The sequence below is a fragment of the Pelodiscus sinensis genome, chromosome 1 (genome assembly GCF_052426305.1).
Source record: "Pelodiscus sinensis isolate ZL-2025 chromosome 1, ASM5242630v1, whole genome shotgun sequence".
Taxonomy (NCBI): Eukaryota; Metazoa; Chordata; order Testudines; family Trionychidae; genus Pelodiscus; species Pelodiscus sinensis.
Genome location: NC_143052.1, coordinates 81,443,014 through 81,455,313, shown reverse-complemented (window position 1 = coordinate 81,455,313; position 12,300 = coordinate 81,443,014). Strand labels below are relative to the sequence as shown.

At 42.3% G+C, this 12,300-nt stretch overlaps 1 protein-coding gene across 1 annotated transcript in view; it reads right to left on the bottom strand.

The window, feature by feature from the left end:
* PLEKHG7 (pleckstrin homology and RhoGEF domain containing G7) overlaps nucleotides 1-3,864 on the bottom strand; it is a 61,460-nt gene extending 57,596 nt beyond the window's left edge. Inside the window, exons 1-2 of the mRNA XM_075925536.2 lie at nucleotides 3,136-3,864; nucleotides 2,473-2,495 (exon numbers count right to left, since the gene is read on the bottom strand). Coding sequence (XP_075781651.2) covers nucleotides 2,473-2,495; nucleotides 3,136-3,864 — 752 coding nt within the window. The remainder of the gene's footprint in view (nucleotides 1-2,472; nucleotides 2,496-3,135) is intronic.
* Nucleotides 3,865-12,300: the final 8,436 nt, after the last annotated feature.

Sequence of the window (12,300 nt, the reverse complement as noted above, 5' to 3'; positions counted from 1 at the left end):
CACACGCACACTGAGACATGTCTCAGGAATTTATTGAACAAATTAACCCTCACTTTTGACATTCACTCACATTAGAGTCCTGCCAATATTTAAGGACACATCTACACAAAAGGGCAAAAGTTGAATTAAGATATGCAACTTCAGCTATGTCAATTGTGTAACTGAAGGTGAAATAGCTTAATTCGGCTTTTGGCACTGTCTACATAGCAGGAAGTCAAAGAAAGAGCACTCATCCTGAAATTTCCCTTATTCCTCGTAAAATGAGTGTTACAGGAGTTGGAGTAAGAATTCCTCCAACACAACATTATTTCAAAATAAAGGCTTGCTGTAAAGATGCACATTTTGTTATATTGAAATAACGTTGGTTTTTCCAAAATAATGCTTCTGTGTAGACGTACCCTAAGGGAGTTTAAAATATAGCCCTGAGCATGTCACATGAATGCTGTTTGTGAGGCTATTCCTGCTGTTTAGTTCAGTTTCTGGCCATCAAGAACAGGGGCGGTCAATAATTTTTTGCCGGGGACCACTTCAAAAATTTCTGAAGGGAGCATGTGAAGTCTTTGCCCCACCCAGAGGTTATCCCTAGGTGCCCATGCCCTTGGTGGTGGAAGGAGGCTTTGCACGCTCCTCTTTCTGCCCCCAGGCCAATTAGGGCGCAGGGGATGTAGGGATCAATTGCGGAAGAACTCTGTACGTGTGAAGTATAGGGGTGGTGACGCCTGCATTCCCCCCTGATTTCCCATTTCCCCCCACCCCCTTCCCTACTACTGATGAGCCAGAAGCAAGCCTCTAGGAACATACGCCATTGTAGCAAGAACGAATTGTAGATGGGTGGGAACATAACAATCTTGTTTTCCTAAATGTACTGATCCTGTAAACAAAGTCAAAGGATAAGCAGTACAGCTGAGCCATACTGTAACAAGCAATAAGTGACCCCTGGATATTCCCAAACTGCCACAAACAAGGTAAAGACACAGTATTGAAAGCTGCACCAGAGCCCAGCAATTTGAACCTCACTTATGGGCTTTGGGTACCAGCACTTCGGAAGCTGAGCCAGTCTCCCACTTCATCCGCAGCTGAAATGGGGTTTCCAGCTAGCTGAAGGGATGTAAGAAATGCCGCTTTTCCTATCATGTTGTTCTTTTAATTAAGGGGCACAGCTGATAGCTGTCAGGAAATAAACAGCTTGTGTTTGACAGATACCTGTGTAGCGTATTTTGTACTTTGAGAACACAGTGTTGGACCTGAGACTCTCTCTTGCTGGCAACAGGGGAGCACGCAAAGTCTCCTTCCGCTCTGCTGTGCCCTCCTTGCGGGGCAGAGAAAACTTTTCACGCTCTCTCTTCTGCCCCCAGGCCAATCAGGGCTTGGGGGCCGGGGAGCGAACAAAGTCTCCTCCCACTCTGCCAGCAGTGCATGGCGCTTCTAAGTGCCATGTGCTCCTGGCAGGGTGGAGCAAACTTCATGCGCTTCCTCCCGCCCCCAGACCATAATTGGCCTGTGGGCAGGAGAGCAGCAGGGCCTTTACGGGCCAGATCAACCCGCTTGGTGGGTCAGATCTGGCCCGGGGAGGCCCTTTTGCCCATCCCGATCTAGAAGCATCACCAATTTAGCTTTAACAGTTTTACTGCTCCTGCCCCTTCCATTTATCCCACCTTAAAGTTTCAAGGTCCTGTGCATTAAAAGGATTACAAAACCAGGGAACAAGGAATCGATATGTAAAGAGGCGCAGGTGATGCTTATCTTGTTTTATGTTCTTGTTGTTTTTCTTTAGTGTGTATGTAAAATTCAGAGGTGCAAATATTTACGGAAAGGAGACACAAAAGGAGTCTAAATGTAACTGAAGCTAATTCAGTTTGAAATTCAAGTTAATAGTCTCTGAAGATTCTTTGCAGTCTTCACCCATCTCTTCTAAAGAGTGCAGTAAGATTGGCTATAGCAAACTGCACTGTGCAACATCATATCGTTTCAGCAAACTGCTGTGCTAACTCTTCAAAGCAAAGAATCCAAGTTTTCTTTCTGGTCTGTAGGGTTAATAATCCCTTCACGCAGCAGTAATCCTCAATTTGATTCTCTTGTGAGAACAACAAAGAGCTCTTCTGCTAGTTATTCTCCAAAACTATTTTAGAAAAAATATGACTCAAAATTTTGGGATATTTTAGGTTCTTCAACGGATGAATTCTGACATTGGAAGTGTTAGTTAATCCAAATGTCTGGACTTGCTTAGCAACTCAAAACTATTGTGTAGCTGTCCCAGAGAGTCCAACTGGAACATTGTGCAAACATACCAGGGTGTGCCAGAGAACGGGCCTCTCAAATAAATCCCATTAACAAGCTTCAGTATAAATTAATTGGTGGTCCTGTAATTTAAATGCGTGTTTTTCGTGTATGTGTGTACAGTGGGCATTCCATTAATTGGGCTAAGCAAAAGAATCAGGGATTTCAGCTTACAATACTCTAAACCATACGTACCTTGATATAAGTAATTCCTTTTTCTGAAAGAAAGGGAGAAATTGTTATTTGTTATGAAACACAGTAATCAGTTGGCAAGGGAAATACAATTTCTGACTCAAATAGGGGTCTAATGAATTATTTTCAGCAAGATGTTTATGAGGCTAAGGGGTCAGAACTCATTTGATAGCAATAATGACTATATTTGAAAAAAAAAGCAAAAATATTTAAATCTAAATAAAAAATGGGCTCTGGGGCCAGATTCTGTAAAGCATTTAAATACATGTTTAAATCAGCCTTTATTCAGCAAAGCATGTGCTTAAGTACTTTGTGGAAGGGGGTTAGAATCATAGAATACTAGGACTAGAAGGGACCTCGAGAGGTCATCGAGTCCAGACCCCTGCTCTCATGGCAGGACCTCATGGATGCACTGAATCACATGCTTAAAATTAATCATTTACTTGAGAGTTTTGCTAATCCAGGGCCTTATTCTCTATTTGTGATAGGGAAAACTTCCTTCCTGACTAACAGAGGCATTTGTCTATTTAAGCAATGGGACCCAAGTTTGGCTGTGGTTAAACTGGATGGGTCCTGGTTTAGTTTGCCCATGATTTACTTTGAGATATAATTCACACATACAGCGCTGAAGAAGGGAACAGAATAGCCCATTCCAGCCCATGTTACCTGCATGGATTCCTGTTGAGTAGCATTCAGCTGGGAAACCTGTTCTTTCCCAGGCAGGGCAGTAGTGTTGAACTTCCAAAGATTTTGAAACACTGGCTCCGCACTACTATTTCTGAGATGATCTTTTTGATCCAGTCGCTTTGATTTGAGGCCTGAAGTCTCCAAAGCAGCTAACGGAGTTTCAGAGTTTTCTTTGGAGGCTAGCATTTTTTCATGAATACAGGAAGGTAATGAAAATGAGGAAGAGGAATACATAGCACACCGAGGTGGACTTTTACAAATATGCCGCAATGAACCAGCGTGCTCCCTCTGGCTTCCCAACCTAATGCCATCAAAGTACTCCTGAAGTTCTGAAGCTTGCGAGACAGAGGCCACACTATTTCTTAGTCTTCTTAGTGTTGGGGAAGTGGAAATTCTGCCTGGAGCATGCCTGTCAAACTGAAATGGTGAACTGTAACTTTCCTCATGCTCCTTGGATGGTATCTTTAGTAGGACTGGAGGCTCACTGCAATTTCTTCTTTGAATGCAGCCAACTGGTGACAATTTATTGTCTATACCAACTGATATAGCCTTTGTTTCATGGGGCTGGAAGATGTCATTTTTTGAGTCACTGTTTCCTGACAAATCAACACTCTCTTTATGTGAGGCAATCTCCCTATTATGACATTCTGGTTTGGGATAAGTTTCATTGTCCACATCCAGAGAATAATCATAAACTGGTTGTTGCATCTTTTAGTTACAGCATGCAGATCTCTAGCTGTTATCAATGAGAGAGAACACAATCAGAATAGCCCATTCCAGCCCATGTTACCTGAATATAACATATAACTATTCTCCTACAGAGCCACGCATAGAAAATATGCCTAGTTGAAAATCTGGCTTTTTCAGTATGTTTCCTTGTCTGAACTTTTGAGTCTCCTCTTTCAAAACTTATTCTTTCTGTGTTTTATGTGCACTTATGTTTAATATGCCAGCATGTACAAATAAAGAAACAGAGACAGATATATTGATAACGATGCATACATGCAATTATAGCCCAATGTGTGCAGCTGCAAAAAAAAATCTCCAAAATAAATAATACAAAAATGTTGAGTACTATTGAAGTCTGTGCATTTTGGGAATGGATTGATTCAAAATTAGCTTGAGCAGGGGCTCCCATGGTTTAAGATGACCAGGGAAATCTAAAATGTTCAATGGTGTTTAAATTCCTCCCTCCACCTCTGGGGTAAGGCTGGGTGTGTAGTCTCCTTATTAGTATGATGGGCTGTGATATAATTCATATAACTACAGTGCCTCTCTCCAGAATCTGTCTTACCCTTTAAGGGTAGGATTACCTTTTCATGCACTATTGCATTTGATGCTCCCTTAGAATATGCTATGTGACACTACAGTACTTTATTGAGTGCTCAGATATAACAGTGGTGGACACTGTAGCTAGGCCTGTAAAAGATATGGATTCTTACTTCCAGTGATCATGCCCCTATAGCAATTTTTCTACATTGGATTATTCAGAGATTTTTATGAGGCAGTGTCACTTGTAGTGTAGAGGGCTTTAGGATGGATATTGGGAAAACGTCCTGTTCTTTAAGGTTTCAGGAGCAAATAAGTGCTTCAGCAGCTCAGAGGCCCTGATTGAGCAAAGTGCATAGGCAAATGCTTATCTTTTAAGCTTAAGTAGTACCATTATTTTCAATGAGGCTACTTACATGTTTAAGATTTAGGCCTTCACTCACTGGGAGATTAATGCTGTGGAGATTGATCTCCTGGAGGTCGATTTAGTGGGTCTAGTAAAGACCCGCTAAATCAACCACTAATTGCACTCCTGTTGACTCTGGTATGCCACTGAATCGTGAGGAGTAAGGGAAGTTGACAGGAGAATTTCTCCTGTCGACCCCCCCAGAGGGATACTATGGTAAGCTGAATTAAGGTCTGTCAACTCCAGCTACTCTATTCATGTAGCTAGAGTTGTATATCTTAGTTTGACTTTGCCCCCTAGTGTAGACCTAGCCTCAGGGTACAGCTAAGTAATTTCCTTGATGGAGCCAGAATCTTTTAATTTATTTTAGGTCTTTTTCTGCCAAGAAATGAGATTACAGCACTGTATTATAGTACGGATAACAATGAAACCCCCACTGCCCATGATCCTTTCTCCTCTTTAAGCAAGATAAATGGGCTATATCGAATAACTATTATTTTACTAAAAATTAAGCAAATAAAATCTAAAAAACATTTAAGACAAGGCTATCCTGTATTATTTTCTTTTCAGCAGGGGATCAGAATGATTTGAAATAAATAAGCATAATTGGCATGGTGTAATCAAATAAAGTAAAAAGTTAATAATCAATCCATAGTGGCAAATTCTTGGCAATTATCTGATAAATAAGTATAGTTATCTGTTTTATGTTCCACAGTGTACAAAGATATAGATCCTAAATACTATGGTAATAGTCCCTTTAGAAATGGATTAATAATACAGATAATAAAATAATTAATGATACATACATTATTCAATAAACATGGACTCTCTTGCTAGCAGAACATTTTTCAATCTATTCATAATTCTCTCATATTTATTTATTTGCTGTTTATTCAAATAAACAAATTCCTGAGTTTTTATTCCTCCAACCCCTTTTTATTGACTGTGAATGTGACTTGTGAAATGTGATCTGTGTTGCTTAGTTTTAAGTAGATAATTGTGTGGTGTGGTTTCTGTTTTCTCATCAGATAAATCCATCAAAGCTTCTGAGCCAAATTCTTGAGGGTGCAAATTTAAAATCTATTTTTTGCAACTTCTGACATATGCAACTTTTACTCTTGCTTTCCACAAACATTTTGGCCAGTCTGCTCCGATCACACAAATGTTTGCAGAAAGCAAATACAAAATTTTCTTGACAGAAATGAATTAATCATAACAGTAGGATTTTTTTCCCGCCCTATTCACCCATCCTTAAGAGATAAAGAGTATTGCTTTGGTAGACTTGAATTCTACACTCTCCTGAAATCAGGCAAAAATCAATCCTACCTTCCTGTTTTTCATCAAGGCTAGCACAAGGTTGTAAAGAGATCTCCTATTACTATGGCTTCTTGATCTTTACAGCAGTTATTAATATTCTGTGAATTTTTATAAATAAAACTGAGCTATAGTCACCAAATAAATTAACAAAAGTATAATTTGTGACACATTTCACAATGGGTCTTCCAGATAGTATGAATTAAGAAAGTTTTACTGTGTAGACTTTTTTTGTTACACATATATGCTTAAGCATAAATAATAATAATAATTCATAATAAAAGATAAAGGATTTGAATTAAAGCTACATTAAATTTAGCATATATAAATTTCAGTAGTTTTTTTTTAATTAGGAGCTTAAGGAACTCATATCAGCATAGGGTGAACATGATCAGCTACAAGTGTGAAAAATTGGGGTATGGAGTATGTAGCAATGGGCACCTATATAAGACAAAGACCCAAATATTGGAACTGTCCCTATAAAATCTGGACATCTGGTCACCCTATCTCAGCAACACAGTCTTGACAAAGCAGAACATGATATAAGATAAGGGCTGACAAAGAGGTACACAAACATACTATAGATTATTAAACTTACTGCTTTAGACAGTTGAAGAATTTGTTTCATTCTTAAATCACCAACTTTCAACCTGTTAACAACCTTTGCAAATATAATACAAAAATAAAATAAAAATGTCATACATTGACTCACTTCACTATATGTAGGACTCAGCCAAAGAGACAATTTTTCTCTGCCCAAGCTTCCTTGTGAAATGTTAAAATAGGGAACATGTTTTTGTCCTTGTAGATTCAACGTTTCTAGGGGATTTGTTTATCAGACAGGTCAGATGGAGTGCCTTCAGGATCAATGCCAGTTTACAAACAGTAACATGATCCATTTAAGCACAAGATTAATAGTATTCATTTTCTAGAAAAAAACGTGTCTCCTCCTTGTTTTATATTTTTCCCTTCAGACAGATTGTTCTGCATAGACTTGTACTGATAAGGTTTGGCACAGGAAATCTCATTCAAGTGAGAAATTGGTATCAAGAGCAGATGAAATTCTATGAAGCAATCCTGTTTCCATGCAAGTGTCTTCAGCAATTAGAGAGTCCTGAATTAATCACTGTGAATAATTTAATCAATGAATTCAACACTTTTATTCTGTTCATCAGTTATCAACAATCTGGTTGGGATTCTAACAAATATGTTCACAATTGCTTGAATTATGCATGTAGACAAGTTGTATCTTCTGGACTATTCAAGAATTAGTGTGAGTATTTGGAAACCTTTATACATTGTGCTGTGTAACTGAACAGCTAAGCTACCTGGACCATTTCCAATCCATGATTGGATGTTTAATGCTGAAGTCCTGTCTATTTGTTCACAAATTATGCACATATCATAATTGTTCAAATCTATTACACAAAGAAATAACATTTTTTCAAACAGCTGAGCAAACACCTCTAGTGCAAATAGTTTATTTGCACTGGATCTTGTGATACTTTTCACCTCCTCTATACATTCTTGCAGGTAAAAAAAAAATCACTCTCCCATAGGTACATGAATAAATCTCTGATCCAGTGCTGACCAAAGCTAATGGAAAGACTCCCACTAAATGCAGTGGGGTGGATTAAGGTCTCAAGAAGATAAAAGGGAAAATATTGGAAAGCTTTATTCACAAGAATACTCATAAATACATATTTTCTATTTTCATCACTCAGCATGGTGGGTGTGTTAGTGTAGATAGCACTCTGGATGGCTGTCAGCATTTAAAACATTACTCTCTGTGGGTATGTCTACACTACCACTCTAGTTCAAACTAGGGTGGTTAATGTAGGCAACCGAAGTTGCAAATGAAGCCCGGGATTTAAATATCCTGGGCTTCATTTGCATCTTGCCGGGCGCCGCCATTTTAAAAACCCCGGTAGTTCGGACTCCGTGCCCGCGGCTACACGCGGCACGGAGTAGGTAGTTCGGATTAGGCTCTCTAATCCGAACTACCGTTACTCCTCGTGGAACAAGGTGTACCGGTAGTTCGGAATAGAGAGCCTAATCCGAACTACCTACTCCGTGCCGCGTGTAGCCACGGGCATGGAGTCCGAACTACTGGGGCTTTAAAAATGGCGGCGCCCGGAAAGATGCAAATGAAGCCAGAGATATTTAAGTCCCGGGCTTCATTTGCAACTTCGGTTGCCTACATTAACCTCCCTAGTTCGAACTAGGGTGGTAGTGTAGACATACCCTAACTGACCAGAGCAGGTGTAACCAACATGGTAATTCAAACTATAGAGCCTATTGGCCCCGTGGATACTATAGTGCTCTCAATGTGGTACCACCATATCCTTAACTGGTATTTGAATCATAGAAATTTTGAATCATAGAATACTAGAACTAGAAGGGTCCTGGAGAGGTCATCGAGTCCAGTCCCCTGCCCTCATGGCAGGACCAAATACTGTCAGACCATCCCTGATAGACATTTATCTAACCTACTCTTAAATATCTCCAGAGATGGAGATTCCACAACCTCCTTGGGCAATTTATTCCAGTGTTTAACCATCCTGACAGTTAGGAACTTTTTCCTAATGTCCAACCTAAACTTCCCTTGCTGCAGTTTAAGCCCATTGCTTCTTGTTCTATCCTCAGAGGCCAAGATGAACAAGTTTTCTCCCTCCTCCTTATGACACCCTGTGACGGGGCGAACAGGCCCCGCACTGCAGGGCCGGGAGTAGCCCAGGCGCAGCTGGCGGAGAGGGCCCCGCCCTTCCGGCCCTGCTGGGCATGCTCCCAGCAGAGGCCAGGTATAAAGGCAGAGGGAGCCCAGCAGGCAGGAGGACAGCTGGCGGGGGGTAGGAGACCAGGCCAGGCCAGGCCAGTGTTTTTGCAGCCGCTGGGACCAGAGCCGCTGCCAGTGCTGGACCCTGACACCGAGGAAGCAGACCCCGACCCCGGGAGACTGGAATGTACCCACAACCCCAGCAGGTCCTGCCTCAGAGGCCACTGGGCCCCCGGGGAACCAGGGCGTGGTAGGAAGCGGCCCAGGGCAGGGGATACAAAGTTTGGCTCGGCCTGTATCGGCCGGATTCCCCGCCGAGTCGGCAGGAGCCACAGACCCTGCCTAAAGGGCCCTGGGCTGGGACCCGGTGGAGAGGGAGGGCCCGGGTCCCCCTACCACGCAGGCCCCCCCCCTGGATAACCAGGCCTGGGGCCGGGAGAGGCTCCTCAGAGGGACTAGGCCTTTGATACCGTATATCCCCTGATAGAGGGGCCTGGACTTTGTGTTGAGACATTGATACCGTATATCCCCTGATAGAGAGGCCTGGACTTTGTGTTGGGACATTGATACCGTATATCCCCTGATAGAGGGGCCTGGACTTTGTATTGGAACATTGGATACCGTATATCCCCGGATAGTGGGGCCTGAACTTTTGGGGACTTTGGGGTGCGGTATAGGCCCAGACTGAGACGTGGGTCAGTATAAGGGGGTCAGCAGCCCCCCGTCAGGGGTGTACCCCCGGACACACCCTTTTAGATACCTGAAAACTGCTATCATGTCTCCTCTCAACCTTCTCTTTTCCAAACTAAACAAACCCAATTCTTTCAGCCTTCCTTCATAGGTCATGTTCTCTAGACTTTTAATCATTCTTGTTGCTCTTCTCTGGACCCTCTCCAATTTCTCCACATCTTTCTTGAAATGCGGTGCCCAGAACTGGACACAATACTCCAGCTGAGGCCAAACCAGCGCAGAGTAGAGAGTATTAATTGGCAAAGTTCCATTGGAAGCTTATAAACGAAGCTACGCCAATTTACACCAGCTGTGGCTCCCTCTCTATATCCCCAAGTAATTTATAAAATGTCAGAATATATTGTGATTATATTAATGGATGAGTTTTACTCTTTCATTTGCATACTGGACTCATGCTTGTTTTATGCTTTTCCCAAGGCGCATTAAACAATCCATTCATTCAGAGTCTAACTACTGCAGTGGTCACCAACCAGTAGATCGGGATCTACTAGTAGATCTTGGAACCTCAGACAGCTGATCCTGACAGGTTTGGCCACAAGGTTATCAATCCAGCACTTCAGCTGCCCTTCCCCTCCCCCAATTGCTGCACATCTCCTGCCCTTTGCCTTGGAGCTGTCCCCTCAGGAGCCTCTGCTTTCTGTGCAGGGCAGGGGAGGAAGAAGAGGGGGTGCTGATGTCAAGGTGTTCTACTCCCACACTATATCCTATCTCCACAGAGCAGAGAGGGGGAACAACAGGACTTGGGATGGAGTTTTCTGGCTGCTTTTGGGAGTGGTGCAGAGCTAGGACAGGGGTGAGCCTGCCTTAGCCCCACTGCACCACCACCAAAGAGCCACCTGAAGTAAGCAGCGCCCAGCTGGTGCCCACACCCCGAAACCCTACCCCAGTCATGAACTCCATCCTGCACCCTAGCCCCGAGCACCTCTGCATCCAAACACCCTCCCACAGCCTGTACCTAGAACCCCCTCCAGTACCCCAAATGCCTGACCCAAGCTCAGCTCAGAGCCTCTCTCATACTCCAAATTCCTTAATCCAAGACCAGAGCCTGCACCCCAACCCTCAGCCCCAGACTGTTGAAAGTGAGGCAGGATGGGGAGGAAGGGAGGGAGGATGGAATGAGCAGGGGCAGGGTCCTCACAGGAGCACAAAGGAGACGGGGCAAGGGTATTTGGGTTTGAGGTAGATCTAGAAAGTGATCTTGTGCTTAAAAAGGTTGGAGACCTCTGAACTACTGTATCTAGTCAAAAGATATTGGAAAGCAAAATATTCTAGTTTAATAGGAATAGGCTTATCAGTGGATAAAGTCTGAGTACCTCTCAGTACTGCTTTTCTTCCACTAGTGCATTTGCTATTTGCCGGTGAGTTGGGTAGTTCTTATAATTCTGAAGAAGCATGGGGTTTGTAACATTGGCAGATGTCATGGATGTCTTTAAATGTTTGTTTTCAGTGTGTGATGGGGAGTATGACAGTGAGCATCTTGTCTGTGGTAATTGTTTTGGAAATACCCTACTACAGAAAAATAGCATTCAAAAAAAGGAAATGTGCGTTAACACAGTGTTTATTCCCCTCTCACATTTAAGAGTGAATGCTCTCCTTTGAGCCTAGCCCAAGCTAGCAGTCTGTATGCTGGGAAGAACAGAGGAAGTTTTGGGTGTGTGTAGATCAAATATTGCACCATAGGCAATAGAACAGAAGTGGAACAATTGAGCCCATGGCTGTTCTGTATTGCATACATGGGGATGAATAGCTGGCTTACATATTCACTGCCCTGCCCCTTCGTTGTTCCCTTTCTCAGCTCTGCTCTATTGTGTGATCCTGTCACTTGTAGCAATGCAGTGGTTCTGTTGTAGTTAGTCCCTGCACCTGCACAATGGGGGTGGAGGGAGAACTTCATCTTTAATTATGAAAAAATGTGCTAGTAGGGAGTTTAAAAGGACTTAAAGAAGCAAGAACCTTAAGTTCAAACACAGTCTTATTGAAACACCAGTGACAGAGCAATAAATAAATTTCCATTGTTTCTTAACAGCTCAAGCTTAAAAAGATTGAATTTGCCCTAAGTTTAAAGATCCAGTGACTTGCTCTCCAACCTAGAGTTACTTCAAATGACAAAAATAATTAGTCTTTGCTTTGAAGCAATCAGTGCAAACAGTAAACAAAAATCTAAAAGAAAATAGCAGTTGGATGTCTTTAAAAATGGAGTGAAAGTAAAACAGGCTCTTTTTAAAGGCAACTGTAAAGAAACCTATAATGGAAGTATTGAAACGATATAATATGAAAACACAGACACAAACTGATTTCCCCCTATATCTTGGACTCTGAAAGAAATGATAACTAACTACTGAAATGCAGTTCTTTTACCACAGAGAACAACAAATAGACAACTCTTGAAGATGTTAGAGAAAAGAAACTGCCCCCCCAGTAAAAAAGTTTGGCCAGGCCGCTTTTTTGCTATAGTGGGCTGCAGTACTCCTTGGGAGAAACCAGCTGCACCCTTCCTGCACACCATTGCCTTTAGAAAAAGGGAAATTGTGAAAAGGGGAAAATAGCCTCAGACTCTCCCACCCATCAACTTGGCCTGAGAACTGCGGGGCTTACCTGGTCACATGAAACCTGCATGGTTTCGGCCCAA